The 18,713-nt window shown below is 41.8% G+C and overlaps 1 protein-coding gene across 1 annotated transcript in view; it reads left to right on the top strand.

Annotated features, from left to right (window-relative positions):
- LOC308284260 (oxysterol-binding protein-related protein 7-like) overlaps positions 1-18,713 on the top strand; it is a gene marked incomplete at both ends in the record, with an annotated part of 61,163 nt that overhangs the window by 29,542 nt on the left and 12,908 nt on the right. Inside the window, 7 exons of the mRNA XM_080724830.1 lie at positions 2,636-2,742; positions 7,962-8,136; positions 13,030-13,104; positions 13,871-14,085; positions 15,212-15,349; positions 16,624-16,687; positions 17,673-17,751. Of these exons, the coding sequence (XP_080580956.1) occupies positions 2,636-2,742; positions 7,962-8,136; positions 13,030-13,104; positions 13,871-14,085; positions 15,212-15,349; positions 16,624-16,687; positions 17,673-17,751 (853 nt within the window). The remainder of the gene's footprint in view (positions 1-2,635; positions 2,743-7,961; positions 8,137-13,029; positions 13,105-13,870; positions 14,086-15,211; positions 15,350-16,623; positions 16,688-17,672; positions 17,752-18,713) is intronic.

Here is an 18,713-nt window from a genome sequence, read left to right as displayed (position 1 = left end):
CCCTTAGTTGAGAGAGAGAGAGAGAGCAGGGACCCCTTCACTGAGAGAGAGAGAGAGCAGGGACCCCTTCACTGAGAGAGAGAGAGCAGGGACCCCTTAGTTGAGAGAGAGAGAGAGCAGGGGACCCCTTAGTTGAGAGAGAGAGAGAGCAGGGACCCCTTAGTTGAGAGAGAGAGAGAGAGCAGGGACCCCTTCACTGAGAGAGAGAGAGAAAGCAGGGACCCCTTCACTGAGAGAGAGAGAGAGCAGGGACCCCTTAGTTGAGAGAGAGAGAGAGCAGGGACCCCTTAGTTGAGAGAGAGAGAGAGAGCAGGGACCCCTCACTGAGAGAGAGAGAGAGAGCAGGGACCCCTTCACTGAGAGAGAGAGAGAGCAGGGACCCCTTCACTGAGAGAGAGAGAGAGAGCAGGACCCCTTCACTGAGAGAGAGAGAGAAAGCAGGGACCCCTTCACTGAGAGAGAGAGAGAAAGCAGGGACCCCTTCGCTGAGAGAGAGAGAGAGAAGCAGGGGACCCCTTCGCTGAGAGAGAGAGAGAGAGAGCAGGGACCCCTTCACTGAGAGAGAGAGAGAAAGCAGGGACCCCTTCACTGAGAGAGAGAGAGAGCAGGGACCCCTTCACTGAGAGAGAGAGAGAAAGCAGGGACCCCTTCACTGAGAGGAGAGAGAGAGCAGGGACCCCTTAGTTGAGAGAGAGAGAGAGCAGGGACCCCTTAGTTGAGAGAGAGAGAGAGAGCAGGGACCCCTTCACTGAGAGAGAGAGAGAGCAGGGACCCCTTCACTGAGAGAGAGAGAGAGCAGGGACCCCTTAGTTGAGAGAGAGAGAGAGCAGGGACCCCTTAGTTGAGAGAGAGAGCAGGGACCCCTTAGTGAGAGAGAGAGAGCAGGGACCCTTAGTTGAGAGAGAGAGAGAGAGCAGGGACCCCCTTCACTGAGAGAGAGAGAGAAAGCAGGGACCCCTTCACTGAGAGAGAGAGAGAGCAGGGACCCCTTAGTTGAGAGAGAGAGAGAGCAGGGACCCCTTAGTTGAGAGAGAGAGAGAGAGCAGGGACCCCTTCACTGAGAGAGAGAGAGAGAGCAGGGACCCCTTCACTGAGAGAGAGAGAGAGCAGGGACCCCTTCACTGAGAGAGAGAGAGAGAGCAGGGACCCCTTCACTGAGAGAGAGAGAGAGAGCAGGGACCCCTTCACTGAGAGAGAGAGAGAAAGCAGGGACCCCTTCGCTGAGAGAGAGAGAGAGAAAGCAGGGACCCCTTCACTGAGAGAGAGAGAGAAAGCAGGGACCCCTTCACTGAGAGAGAGAGAGAGCAGGGACCCCTTCACTGAGAGAGAGAGAGAGAAAGCAGGGACCCCTTCACTGAGAGAGAGAGAGAAAGCAGGGACCCCTTCGCTGAGAGAGAGAGAGAAAGCAGGGACCCCCACTACGTATTGTATAAAGTTATGTTGCAGATTAAACATTTTCATAGATTTCTGAGACAGCTTAGACTTGTTATGACAGCAACATCATGGTTTAATGTGTGTTTTTAGACGACTTTTGAACGACTTTAACCGTCAATACTTAGTCTGCTTTTCTTTTCACTCTAAACCAAACCTCTTTGCCAAGAATAGCTGATCTACAAGCTCACAACGCCGGCGTTGTGAGCTTGTAGATCAGCTATTCTTGGCTATAATGTTCCACACAGATACTAGGGTTGGTGTAGGAAAAATAGAGTTCTTATTTGGAGGCCCCCCTGTAGTAACTCTGAGGACCCCCTAGGGGTCCAAGGACCCCCTGTTGAAGACCCCTGTTCTAGAAGAACAACAAAAAGTCTATAGCAATGATTACTGTTCTATTTATAGAAAAATATCACTTACAGTATCTTTAACAGTGAAGTGTGTGTGTGTGTGTGTGTGTGTGTGTGTGTGTGTGTGTGTGTGTGTGTGTGTGTGTGTGTGTGTGTGTGTGTGTGTGTGTGTGTGTGTGTGTGTGTGTGTGTGTGTGTGTGTGTGTGTGTGTGTGTGTGTGTGTGTGTGTGTGTGTGTGTGTGTGTGTGTGTGTGTGTGTGTGTGTGTGTGTGTGTGTGTGTGTGTGTGTGTGCAGAGAATGATGGGGCCTTTTGGTGAAAATATCTAAAATAGCAGACTTCGGGAGGTCTGCTATTTTCAATGCCTGATTTCTACACATTTCTTGATTTCAACATAATTCAAGATTCAAGATCATTTTATTTGGTCCCGAGGGAAATGTGTCTTGGACGTGCAGGCTGCTGCATGACATACAAGAAAAACAGAGAGAAAGAAAATTAAAAAGAACAGTGCAAAACACACAGTACTGACATACAGTTAAAGCGCATACATTCACATCACATTATTAAGATGCTGCATTGAGTGCTTTCCAGTTCAGGAGAGTTTGGACAAGGCAGTTCTCTTGAATGCTGCCTTCAGGTATGGCATGGAAAGATGCCATTTGCATTTCTTTCACCATAGTAAAAACTGCATTTATGGTCTGGAGAGGACACTTTTTACAGACTGGTGAAAGGGCAGGGGCTCAAGCCCCCTTTGATGTCTGTGTGTGCATGTGCCTGTGTATAACACTGTGGTTCTCTTTGTGTGTGTGTGTGTGTGTGTGTGTGTGTGTGTGTGTGTGTGTGTGTGTGTGTAGTGCACGCCTCCCTGAAGAGCGTCCATGAGATCCTGACGTTGGAGAGAGAGAGACTGAGGCAGGCCTGGATCGCCCCGGAGACCCTCTCCAACACACTCACACAACGGGTACGCACACACACACACACACACACACACACACACACACACACACACACACACACACACACACACACACACACAGGGGTTAAAGTCCTCAGTCCTGGGAAGTGATTTCAGTCTTGAGGATTTCATCAGGGATATTTCTGAGATCAGTGCAGAGCTGCTAAAACAATACATCAATAAATGAGGAGAAGCCATGGATGACACAGTGGTCAAACGCTAGTCAGGTGATCTCCAAACTAACAAGCAGTTATAATGTCAGTATCTGAATTGACCAGACTAGCAATAGAATACAACAGAACTTCAGAAGATACTTCTATAAAATGACACATGGATTGGCACACACACATTCAGTGAAGGCAGTTCAGAACTTGTGGGAAACACCACAGATATTGGTCATTTATTTTATATTGTTATTGTTTTAAATGAGTTTAACCTTGAACCGAAATAATAAACATTCATTCATTCATTCATTCATTCATTCACCATGTTCAAAAATCACATTGGGACATGGTCTGACAATACATGTTGGCTTTAACACACACACACACACACACACACACACACACACACACACAGGTGGAACAGGTTAGGGTGTGTTCAGTGACAGTGCAGAGAATCTGAAGGCTGAAGTTTATAAACGTATCGTCATGAGAAACTGGTTCCTTTCTTTGTTTCTCTACTGTTCCCTGTGTGTGTGTGTGTGTGTGTGTGTGTGTGTGTGTGTGTGTGTGTGTGTGTGTGTGTGTGTGTGTGTGTGTGTGTGTGTGTGTGTGTGTGTGTGTGTGTGTGTGTGTGTGTGTGTGTGTGTGTGTGTGTGTGTGTGTGTGTGTGTGTGTGTGTGTGTGTGTGTGTGTGTGTGTGTGTACATGCTTCTAAAGTCTGGGTCAATCAAAAGGCAGGCCTCCCTATGTTCCCCACCCTGTATCGTTTATTCACATTTTGAAGGGTTTCCATAATAAGCCTTAAATACGCATTAACACATCGGCTGCCCAAAAGCCTTAAATACGCATTAACACATCGGCTGCCCAAAAGGTGGCGCCAGAGCCCCAGCTAAGTGCCCAAAGCCACTTCCATAGAAGAATACAAGGCCCTGTTGCGTCAATGCATGCGCCATGACGTCACTTGGTCACATGAGCGCAGACAGGATGTTATTGTGTAACTTACTGTATGGACCAGTGTTGATCATAACTGTTCATTGCCGATCAAAATTTTGACATTTTGCCGCACGCGGCCACAGTTTTAGCCATAAAACAAACATTAGAGATAAAGGGCGTTAAAGATGGGGAAATGCATTGGAGTATACGGAGAAAAACGGCCGTGCGATGCTCTCAGCGTCGTCTCGAAGCGACTAGCGGCTAATGGGCTACATCCAGGCGCAGCCCCAACCTAACGGTGAGATATAAAGTTATACTGTAATTACAGTAAACACGTCAACCCGTCGTGGGCCTCCAGCGACATCAAAGAGATTGGCGTGTAGACACCTCGTGGGCACCCGCTGTGTTAAGAGGCTTTATGGAAAAAACACTATAGACTTGTTTGACAGCACTATCAGATCAGTGCATGTTGGATTTCTGTTAATGTTTTTCAGACATTTAAACTTTCACTCTGTACTTGGTCTGGTCTTTTCCCCTCTACACCAAAGCTCTTTGCTGAAAAATAGCTGATCTACAGCGTAGTGAGCTTTTAGATCTGCTATTTAAATAGCTGATCTACAGCGTAGTGAGCTTTTAGATCTGCTATTTAAATAGCTGATCTACAGCGTAGTGAGCTTGTAGATCTGCTATTTTCGGCTAATGTCCTCCTCAGAATATGGATGCTAGTTTTTATATCACACATAACGTTGGTGGCCCCCCCTGTAGTAACTCTGAGGACCCCCTGGGGGTCCCGGACCCCCTGTTGAAGACCCTGGTCTAGAACATCCCTAGTGTCCCTCAGCCCAAATATTAGCTGTTGCCAATCAACCAATGTGCTCTGCTTGTCACCCATTGACAGCTTTTTCCCAGATAAATAATCCTTCATTTCAGCAGTAAGAGCTTCAAAATGTCTCTTAAAGGAGTAGTTCACCCCCAAAATGACTTTTTTTCTATTGATTAGTCACGCCATGGAGACTAGAGTTCAATAATATTTTTGTTTTTTTGTCGCATTCCTAAGACAAAAAGTTGATTGAACTCTGAGTACCCCCATTGATTCCGGATGGGGACCCGTTGAAATGGGTCCCCATCCGGAACGAATGGGGGTACATTTATTGTTATCACATTTTTGTCTTAGGAATGTGACAAAAACCCAAAAATGTTATTGAACTCTAGTCTCCATGGCGTGAGTAATCAATAGAAAAAAAATCATTTTGGGGGTGAAGGCCATCCATCCATCCATCCATCCATCCATCCATCCATCCATCCATCCATCCATCCTGACATTATTTCAATAAACTAAAAACACAGGGAACTGTTTAAGAGAGAGAAACGGTATCCAACTCAGACCATCTTCAACGTGGTCATTTCTCAGCGGTCTGGACAACAGGAGTGTTCATGCACCACACTGTAAGACACTGTAAGACTATAAGTAGCAGTAAATAAATAGAATTACAATACTTTATGTCCAGCAGACGTCCACACATAAGCATCGTATCACCATGGATTTGAACATGGCTATTGGGGGAGGAGTAGCGAGGGGTAATTTGAATATTTTATTAGACAGAAATGTAAAACAGTCAAAACACAAAAAGTCCTTGTGGTCTTGTTTCCATTGGGGTCCTTCCTTGGTATTCAATTCATCAACCTATTAAAAAAACATTCAATATCATCACATGTATAAAACACTAGACAGTGAAGGCTCATTCATACTCCAAGGTGAGGTGAGTTGCTCGGTCAGTAAAAACAGATGAGTCAGGGTGAATGGTGAGTTTCTGCTGTCCTGGAATTCTGGTAAATTAATGATCAATGAGGAGACGAGACAACGTATTAGGTGGTAGTGGTGGTCAGGTTTATTTAACATGATATCATTTAACACTCAGTCAGTGGTAAGGTAGTTCTCAGGGACGTGCTGGGCCCTGATTCAGCCCAGGAAAAAGAGTTGGAGAGGCCCTCATTGTGCGCTATAGAGAGATCTCTCTCTATAGCATTATAGCAGCGCTATAGAGAGAGATCTCTCTCTCTAGCGCTGCTGCTACTCAAAGATTTGCCATTTCAGATCATGACAAGTGACAAGCCAGTGGGCCAATTACATGAGTTATATTTAGTTGTTGTCGGGTGGAAACCTTGTATGTCCAAAACCGTTTGTTTTGTATTTATCATTTTAAAAAATGATTTAAACTAGTGAAAACAGCCGATCTACAAGCACACAACGCCTCGCACCGCGAGGCGTTGTGTGCTTGTAGATCTTCTGTTTTCACTACTTTTGTGCGACAGCCTTGTGTGATGAAGCAGGGCTTTGCTTTGCGAAAAAATGTACAAATTTGAAACTTGAGATACAAGTCTTCTTCCTGACAGTGACGATTGACTTTGTTGGCCACCCAGCCCCCAAAATGGAACGAAGGCCGACATTTTATTTTTAATTTTTTTCCTAATGGCTGGCCTGGACCGGACGGGAATGAACCGGCTGTTCGGGAGTTGTCCCGCTTTTCCCAATGGCCAGCACGTCCCTGGTAGTTCTGCACCCAGGCAGGCACAGGTCAGACACATGATTATACTGGACTCAAAGGACCAGCTGAAACATAACAGCTACCCAGACCTAGTGAGACATCTAGGGCTCTATTATGATCCAGGTCTTTGCCTTTTTTTTACTATTTTGAAAAACATTTTTAAATACTTCAAATGCTGATCTACATCTGCATGTTGTGAGCTTGCAGATCAGCTATTTGAAAAATTAAAAACAATATATGTCTATTCACGATATTCCTGGCCCCGCCTCTGGCTTCCTGTTCATATCCTGAAAGAAAATAAAAAACATCATTTGGTTTCCTGTGTCCTTGCATTAAAGTGTCAGTAGAGGCGCTCTGGGCTCTTGGCTCTGAATGAACCGGTGTTGCCATGTCTGCTTATAATAAGCAATTGGTGTCGTTGTTTATTGGGCTTACTTTCTAATATTTTTTAAACCAGTGGTTCCCAAATCTTTTCATATCAAGGACCCCAGATTAACAGATTTGTCCACAGTCGCAGACCCCGTCTGAAAATATGTGGTGCCAGGGACCGCCACACAGATTTGTGTTGTTAAAATGTTTCAAAAATATTCAAATTATTTTCGTTTTTTCTTTCCTCTATATTTTTTAAATAGCAAATATACAAGCTCACAATGTGTCACAATGTGACACATTGTGAGCTTGCTGATCTGCTATTTTCAAATGTAAATGTAAAGTAGTAAAACTGAACCTAGTTAATTCTATTGGGCTTATTATTCATAGACCTGGCCGCTTGTCTCTGGCAATATCTGGCAACAGACAATTCCCTGTCACTTCCTTGGGATCTCTTGTTCTTCGACTTGGGAGGAAGTGAAAAGATGTTTAAAAATGCTCCAGCGCCCTCTGTAAAAGGAAAATGGCAGCCTCCATAGAATGGCCAGGAATATCGTGAATATAGTAAAAAAAGGCAAAGAAGTTTAGATGAGATGAGATGAGATGAGATTCAATTTATTGTCAGTGTACAGTACAAGTACAGTACAGTACAGCGAAAAGTATTTTCACATCTCATCCAGAGTGCAAACATGTCAGCATTAAGGAGTACAGTAATACATAATACAATAAATGCAGAGATGAGCAGTATTAATTAAATGAATAAATAGATAAATATAGAAAGCAATAAATACATTTTGACCATATTGCACATAGCCCTATTGCACATAATGCACAAGTGTTCGACTCATGTCCAGAGGGAATATTAAGGCAAAGGCATAAGAAGTTAAGGCATAAGGCATAAGACCTGGATCATAATAGAGCCCCTAGTCTCTTACAAGCTGTCCTGTATCATGATGTATCATAACAACTAGATATTAATAGAATCAATGACACATAACCTACTGTAATGACGTCACACATAATCAATCACGATGACAATATAATCTTGGGCATTTTACTCACTGCAGTGTGAGTGACCGAATGTTGTAGCTTTCTGACTTTAGAAAACTAAATCACGATGAGTGTCCACTCACTGGATTCCTAATCCCTCTCCTCTCCCCTCCCCTCCCCTCCCCTCCTCTCCTCTCCTCTCCTCTCCCCTCCTCTCCCCCAGACCCCCGGTCCTCTTCGTGAGAGGACCCCCTCCGTGGCAGACTCCATGGCAGAGTACTTTGATGCTCATGAGGTGATCGTGTGTGAAAGCTCCTCTGACAACGAGGCTTCTGACGAGTCTGGACTTAGTGACATCACAACGACCACCACCAACTCTGAGCCTGATGAGGGACATGGTGAGATTAATGTTGTTATTATTATTATTATTATTAGTAGTAGTAGTTTTAACCCATTCAGGCCTAGAAGTATTGAATGCTTTAACCAGTGAAAAATAGCAGATATACAAGCTCACAGCGCGGCACCGAGTGCCGCGTTGCAAGCTTGTACATCTGCTATTTTTTTAAAAGTCGTGAAAATGTGTGAAAATCTTTGAATACATGTATTTTCAAAGCAAACGTTTGTAACAAATTTTGCTTCTGGGGGGTCCCTGGAACTAGATATTTTGAGGTTGAAAAGGTTTGAGAACCACTGACATAGTAGTCTCACTAACTGAGCTCCATATAAGTGAAAAGGACCTTTTCTTTGACGATGGCTGGCCAGATTGCTGACATAGAAACAAGGGTTTTTCAAAAAACTTATAGACACTTATAGTCAAAATTCTAATTTTCGCGATTTTTCAAAAATAGCAGATCTACAAGCTCACAGCGCTGTGAGCTTGTAGATCTGTCCATTGAGGTAAATAAAATCATGTGAAAAAGAGATTCCTTGAGTGCTGACGACTACTTCTTTCCTCATATACTATTTTGAGCCGTGCACCAAAATGTGGAAAGCCTTACCGAAGGCCATGAAGGAGTGTGGATCACTAGCATCCTTTAAAATTGCCCTGAAAAACCACTTACAGGCAGCAGCCGTTCGCAACTGGTAAAACAACTAACCTAGCCCAACCCTACCCTCCCCTGCCCCTTCTTTGTATATACTGTTTGTTTAGACTTACTGTTTTCTTTTTTGTTTTTTCTTTACATATCTACTGCATAGTACTGTGTTCTATTTGTCTGTCATTCAATGTTATATGAGATACTTAAATGGTTTCCTGTGGAAATAAGCTTAGTATTTTCATGGATCTCCTTTTAGTAGACCTTGTACCAGTGAACTGTACCGTCATGAAACTGTACTTTTTCCGATGCAAACTGACAATAAAGTCTTCAATCAATTAATCAAACCTAAAAGCCTTCATCTAACTTGTTGCAGGCTTTCTGCTCTGTTGCAGATAGCTTTCTCTACTAGTCCTCTCCATCATTAAAGTTGCCCAACTCTGAAATACAATGACAAGAGTTCATATTAAAATGTTGTAATCAGAGAAAAGAAGAGATTAATGTTAAAATGTTTTCATTTATTGCTTTCTATATTGTTTTAGCCATTTTAATGATGTTTAATTCAGTGGTTTTGGGGCATGTGTACAAGTGGCTAAATATGTATTTCTAGACACAATAAGCCCATTCCCAAGATGCACCGCAATCTTTCATGGGCAGATGTGACTTATGAAGGCTAGTAGTGTTACTGTAGTGTTACTGTAGTGTTACTGTAGTGTTACTGTAAATGGTAAGGGTGTCGAAAAGTATCGATATGAATCTGTTATCGGTTTTAACATTGACGATGCGACTGCATCGATGTGCATTTACCTGGATCAGTCAAAATATCGCCTGAATCGCTCGATGTATCGATCCTAAAGTTATTAATCGATTCACTGGACTTAAGTATTAAATAACTAAACTACTTACTCAGCGTTTACAGTACGAAAAGGGGGGAAAAAGAAAAGCGCTGCCTGCTCTGTCCTGCGGGAAAATCGCAGATCTACAAGCCCACAGCATGTTGCATTTCGATGGGTTGTAAACTTGTAGATCTAAAATTACACTCGCAACTGTGCGACGCAGCGACTGTAAACCAATCAAGGTGAGAATTCCAGTGGAGAAACGCAATAAGATATTAATTTATTACATTACACTTCTCCCAGTAGAACCGTCAGAATTCCCCGCACTTGTCGACAGCAAAGGTAAAATCACGGGGCATCAGTTTTTATTGCAAAGAGCATTGGTTCTCTAAGTGGGGTCCGGGGACCCCCAGGGGTCCTTGAGGGAGTTCTAGGGGGTCCCCAGCTAAATGATAGGAACCAAATGGACCCTTATGGGTATGCGTAACTCAGGGAGTGTACAAATGGACCCTAATGGGTCCATTTGGTTCCATTTACACTTCAGAGCCTGATGAATGTCAAACTCTTGAACTGTTAGAAATGGGTGTGAGACAGACTTCCAATTCCAAACCGTAGGCTTTGTAGTTTACATTAAGTATTTTTTTTTTGTATCTTCATGTCTGTTTCTATTTAGAATTAACACAACAATGACATTTGATACTAAAATGATTTGTCATCCAGCTTTCTTTACAATCTTTAAACTAATAATAATAAATAAATAATAGTAATAAAGAAATCACTGGCTTATTGTGTCTAAAGACTGGGGATGCTTGGGAGCTTATTGTGTCTAAAGACTGGGGATGTTAGGGAGCTTATTGTGTCTAAAGACTGGGGATGTTAGGGAGCTTATTGTGTCTAAAGACTGGGGATGTTAGGGAGCTTATTGTGTCTAAAGACTGGGGATGTTAGGGAGCTTATTGTGTCTAAAGACTGGGGATGTTAGGGAGCTTATTGTGTCTAAAGACTGGGGATGCTTGGGAGCTCGTTAATTTGTATTGATACTGAGCACCTTATCCATCCTGCTTATTGAGCCAGGCTTTTATCCAGACCACTGTTGAGAGATTTATAATATGTTTTGAAAAGATATGAGACGACTTTCAGAACATAACTTTCTTTTTTTTTTTATTGTCCAGTTGTTGCGACTGAGTTTGTTGCTGACCAACATCTATGAAGATGACAATTGACTAAAACAAATATCATTAAAGGTGTATTCAGTGATAATGAAAGTGGCCGGGGGTCATCTTGTCCCTTACTGGCCTTACAGCGTTTTTTATAGATTATTTACACCATTATAATGTTCTCATTTTGATCATTAGACCCAATCACTGAATATCGGTAGGCCTACGTCTCCAGCTTCAGGATATGTATGATACTGATTTACTACCAGACTGTGGCATTTTATGAGTTTAGTAGTTTACAATCTAGGCATTAAGCAGACGTTCTTAATTCAGAGCGACTGTGGTTCTCAAAACTTTGACCATCATAACTAAACATCATAACATAACTACGGCCATACTCTACCCTGATTGGTCGAGGACTGGCTGGCCACCACTGAAAACTGAATCTAGCTATGCTCGCAACATGGGCCATGGTGGAAGTCCTTATATGGTCAGCACACATTCTAGTGAGGAGAATGAATGGAAAATGTACCAATTATATATTTTTTTGAATGAAATACAATCACTGAATATACCTTTAAATATCATTCGTTAGTGTGCAATAAGTGTTAAATGGCTTTATATTATGAATAGTACTGTAATAATGTCTTGATGGCCTCTTGTCTTGATTGTTTAAACATGACATCATGGGCCGCTATGCTGGATAACAGGCTTGATAAGCCCAAAGATTATTGATACCTGGTACTCAATAAATCTGTTATCGGGTTATCGAGCTACCCTTGTTTAGGGCTCCATCCCTACTAAAGACATATTTAGCCACTTGTACGCATGGCTCCATCAAATATGATTATGTTAATCATTCATATTTCTCTTTCAGTCAGTCAGTGTTGTGCCTGAACGCGCTCACAACGAGTGTTCACAAATTCGTTGATATTTTGGGCGAACGTGAAAGGACCATTTTTTATTTCCGTTTGATGAAGTTGTTGTTGAACGCGTTCATTCTGGCGTTTGTGAACGGCGCTCGTTGGTTCTTTGTATTCACATTGTAATGTAATCATCTTGGCTTTACAGTAAATGTACAGTAAATGTACAGTAAATGTGTATTTAGCGCTGGGCAGTGCTGTGTGTGCCCAGGGGCGTCAATTGGGTATGGCAGGGGTATGGCAACATGCCAAGTTTAGCTGCACTTGAACAACCGTTCCAGGCTGCCATATCCAAAACCTGGGTAAAAAAACTGACAAAACTAATTTTTTTCAGACGTGAAAATAGCCGATCTACATGCTATTTTCACAATAGAAACGTGTTATCCAAAATGTAATGCCTCTTTTCCATGAGGACTGCCATCTTTGCCATACCCTAGCTTTGGCTGAACTGACGCCACTGTGTGCGCACAGTGCAACAGTAATCTTCCAGTTCCAAGTAAAGGCTGACTTAGAATTCGTCGTACGACGTGCTGCATGACGAAAATAGCAGATCTACAAGCTCACAACGTGTCTCTTCCTCTTCCTTCACGTTGTGAGCTTGTAGCTCTGCTATTTTCTGCACACGGAAACTTGCAGGATGTGGGATTTTTCGAAACGTTTGCCTTCACAATAAAAGCTTATCACCATTATGACGATGACAGTGGGAAAGCGTTTCACATTAAAGCACTGCAGTGGGAACAGATTAAACATTGTGGGCTCCTCAATGTTAACTTGGATGAAATCATTTTGACAAATAATAGCTTGCAGCAACGTATTGGGGGGGAAATGGGGGGAAAAAGGAACTAAAAATAAATAAAACATTTTGGAACCATGACCTTTTAGTTCAGAAGTTGGAATTATGAACGATGAATTGAACTATATTATTTTAAAGATGGTGAAGTCAACTTTGAACTATTTCATGTAGAAAGTGAACTTTTCCAACACTGCAGTCAATATTATAGAAGTTAGGAATATGATTATATTCACAATATTAATATTTCTATATTCCAGCCAGCAGCACCATCAGATAGAGGGTTATAAATATGATATTAATAATAATAATATTTCTATATTCCAGCCATCAGTACCATCAGATACAGAGGGTTATAAATATGATATTAATAATAATAATTAATATTTCTATATTCCAGCCAGCAGCACCATCAGATAAGAGGGTTATAAACATAATAATAATAATAATAATAATAATTAATATTTCTATATTCCAGCCAGCAGCACCATCAGGTACAGAGGGTTATAAATATGATATTAATAATATTAATTAATATTTCTATATTCCAGCCAGCAGCACCATCCGGTACAGGGCCAGTGTCTCCAGTGCTCCTGATAAGCCCAGTCCAGTCCCCTCTGATACTGGTAAATATTATGATTATTAAATATGATATTATATATGATATTATATATGATATTATATATACTCTGATACTGGTAAATATTATGATTATAAAATATGATGTTATATATGATTATATATACACTGTTTATTATATATGATTATATACACACTGATACTGGTAAATATTATGATTATTAAATATGATATTATACACACACTGATACTGGTAAATATTATGATTATAAAATATGATGTTATATATGATTATATACACACTGTTTATTATATATGATTATATACACACTGACACTGGTAAATATGATGATTATAAAATATGATATTATATATGATGATTATATATACACTGATACTGGTAAATATGATTATATATACACTGTTTATTATATATGATTATATACACACTGATACTGGTAAATATGATGATTATAAAATATGATATTATATATACACTGACACTGGTAAATATGATGATTATACAATATGATGTTATATACACACTAGGACATTCACGAATAGTGATTTTTAGTATTTGAATCATTCGACCTCAAAATATTCCAATAGTGGAATATTCAACAGGACTCGCCAAACTATCAAATATTAAGTCGGCAAGAGGCAAACATTGTGAAAATAGCAGATCTACATGCTCACCACGCAAGGCGTTGTGAGCATGTAGATCTGCTGACTAGATAACAGTCATATTAGCAGTGTTGTATCGCCCTACAGGGTAGGTAACAGTCATATTAACAGTGTTGTATCGCCCTACAGGGCGGCGTACGGTGCTCCCCGCCCACGGGGCAGATAACGGCCACATCGGGATCATGACCATCCTGTACAACAACATCGGTAAAGACCTGTCGCGTGTCTCCATGCCCGTCGCCCTCAACGAACCCGTCTCTCTGCTGCAGCGCCTCAGTGAGGAGCTAGAGTACTGTGAGCTGCTGGACACTGCTAACCTCACTGACGACCCCTATCAGAGGATGGTAATTAATGTTTAATTACCCTTTAATTAACCTTTAATTAACCTGGAATACTGTGAACTACTGGACACTGCTAACATCACTGACGACCCTTACCAGAGGATGGTAATTAATGTTTAATTAACCTTTAATTACCCTTTAATTAACCTTTAATTAACCTGGAGTACTGTGAGCTGCTGGACACTGCTAACCTCACTGACGACCCCTATCAGAGGATGGTAATTAATACTGTTAATTACCCTTTAATTAACCTTTAATTAACCTTTAATTACCTTTAATTAACCTGGAGTACTGTGAGCTGCTGGACACTGCTAACCTCACTGACGACCCCTATCAGAGGATGGTAATTAATACTGTTAATTACCCTTTAATTAACCTTTAATTAACCTTTAATTACCTTTAATTAACCTGGAGTACTGTGAACTACTGGACACTGCTAACCTCACTGACGACCCTTATCAGAGGATGGTAATTAATGTTTAATTAACCTTTAATTACCCTTTAATTAACCTTTAATTACCTTTAATTAACCTGGAGTACTGTGAGCTGCTGGACACTGCTAACCTCACTGACGACCCCTATCAGAGGATGGTAATTAATGTTTAATTACCCTTTAATTAACCTTTAATTAACCTGGAATACTGTGAACTACTGGACACTGCTAACATCACTGACGACCCCTATCAGAGGATGGTAATTAATGTTTAATTACCCTTTAATTAACCTTTAATTAACCTGGAATACTGTGAACTACTGGACACTGCTAACATCACTGACGACCCTTACCAGAGGATGGTAATTAATGTTTAATTAACCTTTAATTACCCTTTAATTAACCTTTAATTAGTGAACTACTGGACACTGCTAACATCACAGATGATCAGAGGATGGTAATTAACTATTTTACTTACATAGCAGTGTTCTTTATCTCCGTCTACACCTGGTGTTATTATAAACATTATATTTTATATATTTATATATTCTAGGTGTACATCGCAGCCTGGGTTCATTATAAACATTATATTTTATATATTTTATATATTATTATATATTATTATATATTCTAGGTGTACATAGCAGCCTGGTATCATTATAAACATTATTATATTATTTTATATATATATTCTAGGTGTACATAGCAGCCTTCTCCATCTCCGGTTATGCCTGGGCCTCCTGGAGGAATCGCTACAAACCCTTCAACCCTGTTCTGGGAGAAACCTACGAAAACATCCGCGAAGACCGAGGCTTCCGCTTCATCAGCGAACAGGTTAGATCTACAAGATTATACTGTAGATCTACAAACTCAGTGAACAGGTACTAGATCTACAAGCTCAGTGAACAGGTACTAGATCTACAAGCTCAGTGAACAGGTACTAGATATACAAGCTCAGTGAACAGGTCCTCCTGACCTAGGTGTCCTATAGATCTACAGTGTCACGCTGCAAGCTTGTAGATCTGCTGTTTCTGAAAAAATCTTTGAATATGTTTTTTTAAAATATCTTTTTTCAAACCACTGATATAGAAGACATTTAGAGCAGGGGTTTTCAAAGTGGGTGACGGGGCACCCTGGGGTGACGGGGCACCCTGGGGTGACGGGGCACCCTGGGGGGGTGACGGGGCACCCTGGGGTGACGGGGCCCCCTGGGGTGACGGGGCACCCTGGGGTGCTGTGGCGGCAGTCCAGGGGTGCCGTGAGATCATTTGATAATATTTATTTTTGAATTTATTTGGACACTTGAAGAAATATTATTTATTATCATTTTAAACTTGAAGTACAAAGTTATTTCCAGTCAGTTCTAACCAAAATGGCTGTTATCTCAACGTTTTCCTCGCAACATAATCACTAAAATATCGTCACTGTCGGGCAGAAACCTCGTATCTCCCAAGTTTCAAATGTGTACGTCTTTTGGTAAAGCAAAGCCCTGCTTCATCATACAAGACTGTCTCACGAAACTATTGAAAACAGCTGATCTACAAGCACACAACGCCTCGCGATGCGAGGCGTTGTGTGCTTGTATATCTGCTGTTTTCGCTAGTTTAGTACATTTTATAGATGATAAATACACGGTTTTGGACATAGAAGATTTCCACCCGACAACGACGATATGCTATAAATATAAGGTGCTGGGAGTGAAAATTATAATGTAGGGGTGCCTCGGATAAAAAAAATATTCATGAGGTGCCCTGAGACAAAAAGGTTTGGGAACCCCTGATTTAGAGAATAGGGTAAAAAATAAGACACATTTTCAAAAATGGCAGATCTACAGTACAAGCTCACAGCGCACTCTGTGAGCTTGTATATCTGCTATTCTTCAATAGCTAAAGTATAAAATAATGTTTTATGCTTAATAATGCCTAAATTGTAAAGGATATTGTTTAACGTGTGTGTGTGTGTGTGTGTGTGTGTGTGTGTGTGTGTGTGTGTGTGTGTGTGTGTGTGTGTGTGTGTGTGTGTGTGTGTGTGTGTGTGTGTGTGTGTGTGTGTGTGTGTGTGTGTGTGTGTGTGTGTGTGTGTGTGTGTGTGTGTGTGTGTGGTTGTAGGTCAGTCATCATCCACCCATCTCCGCCTGTCACGCACAGTCTGACAACTTCACCTTCTGGCAAGGTAACACACACACACACACACACAGGCGCGCGGGAACTAATAAATCTTAGGGTGGGCTGGGCTGCGGCGCGCGTGTCCGTGCGCGCGCAGTTTTTTTTGCGGGTTTGGGTGATTTTTATTGCAGTTTCGGTCGCTGATTTCCCCCCACGCAATGGTATAGCAAGGAGCCACAGACAGACAGGCAACACACACACACACACACTACAATGCCCACAGCGCAAAGCCCACATCAGAAAAGGGTAAGGGTCTGCACGGCGGCAGACAGTTTTGCAAATAAAGGAGAGATAAAGAGAGAGAGAGAGAGAGAGAGAGAGTACATTATAAAGTCAATCTTCTTACCTTGTTAAAACCTCACTTTATCCTTGATAGCGAATGAACTGTCCATGATGTCATGCAATAATCCCTTGGTAAGTGATGATGTGTTGCAAATGAATGAAGCAAAACACACAGTCCACCACATAAAGTAATCATGTTTCTGTGTTTACATGCCTCCTGCACCGCGCGGGTGCAGGAGGCTGCTTCCGGGTAGAACTACCGTTTCCCTAGCAACCTATAAGCACAACGGTGGGGGCGAAGATTTACTATTCTATAACTCGGTAACGGCGCTGAGTCTGCTCATGCGACTGGAGGGGGCTCAGGGGGGGCTGACCAGCAACCAGGGGGGGCTGTAGCCCCCGTAGCCCCCCCCTTCCCGCGCTACTGCACACACACACACACACACACACACACACACACACACACACACACACACACACACACACACACTCACACTCACACACAGACCTGCATTCATGTTTTAGATGCATATTATATTAAGCTACAGTATAAGCTGTGTCTCTCTCTCTCTCTCTCTCTCCCTCCTCCATAGTAACCCTATGTCTCTCTCTCTCTCTCTCTCTCTCTCTCTCTCTCTCTCTCTCTCTCTCTCTCTCTCTCTCTCTCTCTCTCTTCCATAGTAACCCTATGTCTCTCTCTCTCTCTCCAGACCAGAGGTGGAAACATAAGTTTTGGGGTAAATCAGTGGAGATCCTGTCTAGCAGTCAGGTCAACGTTACGCTGCCCAAGTACGTATTAACCTTTAATATGTTTAATATGTAATAACTAGACAACGTTACTCTGCCCAAGTATGATTTATTATAACCTTTAATATCTTTAATATGTAATATAACTAGACAATGTTACTCTGCCCAAGTATGGATGAGTTTATAACACACATCCATGCAGTGTGTAGTTTAATGTGTTTATAACACACATCCATACAGCTTGTAGTTTAAGTACAGATTTCAGCTCTGGGTAAAAGGGCTTTCCTGGCTCTACATGGAATGTGTGGCTGCGTCTGGTTGGTTCATATCATTGTCACCATCACGTTGGCACAACCGCGGTGATGCTATTCTTGCTATTGCTATTAATGAGTGTGTGAGATGATGAGATGAGATGAGATATACTTTATTGTCCCACGAGGGGAAAATTGTCTTGGGCAAAAGTGCACAAGTGCATCAACGCTTTCTAAAACACACACAGACATTGCACAGTAGACACACAAACAAATTCAGTAACGGCATGTACAGGGTAAAAGAGAATCACAAGATAGAACAGTGTACATAGCAATCTGAGAAAAATAAAAACAAAAGCATTACTAACCCATTTAGGCCTAACCCACAGAACAGGGCCAAATCAGAAATTAGCCCACAAAACAAACATGTTGCTACACACTGTACATGTACTGTAAGCCCCTCCCAAACAGCAAAATGCGTTCCCGGCCTGAATGGGCCAATCATGAAAAGGTTCTACACCAGGGTTTAGAACAACAGAGAGTCCCAAGAGTAAGGTGCTGAGAGTCACAGTGCTGTTCTGTTCAGCAGGGCAATAGAAGTGGGAGAAAAGATAGTTTAAATCGGTTGTATTTACAACGGCACGCCTTAAAGCGTCTCCCAGAGGGGAGCAGCTCGTACTCTGATGCTAATATATGTGTGGGATCAGACCGCACTCTATTTGCCAGACTAACCACTATTTTCTCAAAGATTGA

The sequence above is a fragment of the Nannobrachium achirus genome, assembly GCF_963921795.1.
Source record: "Nannobrachium achirus genome assembly, chromosome: 4".
Classification (NCBI taxonomy): domain Eukaryota; kingdom Metazoa; phylum Chordata; class Actinopteri; order Myctophiformes; family Myctophidae; genus Nannobrachium; species Nannobrachium achirus.
This window is presented reverse-complemented; position numbering and strand designations above follow the sequence as displayed.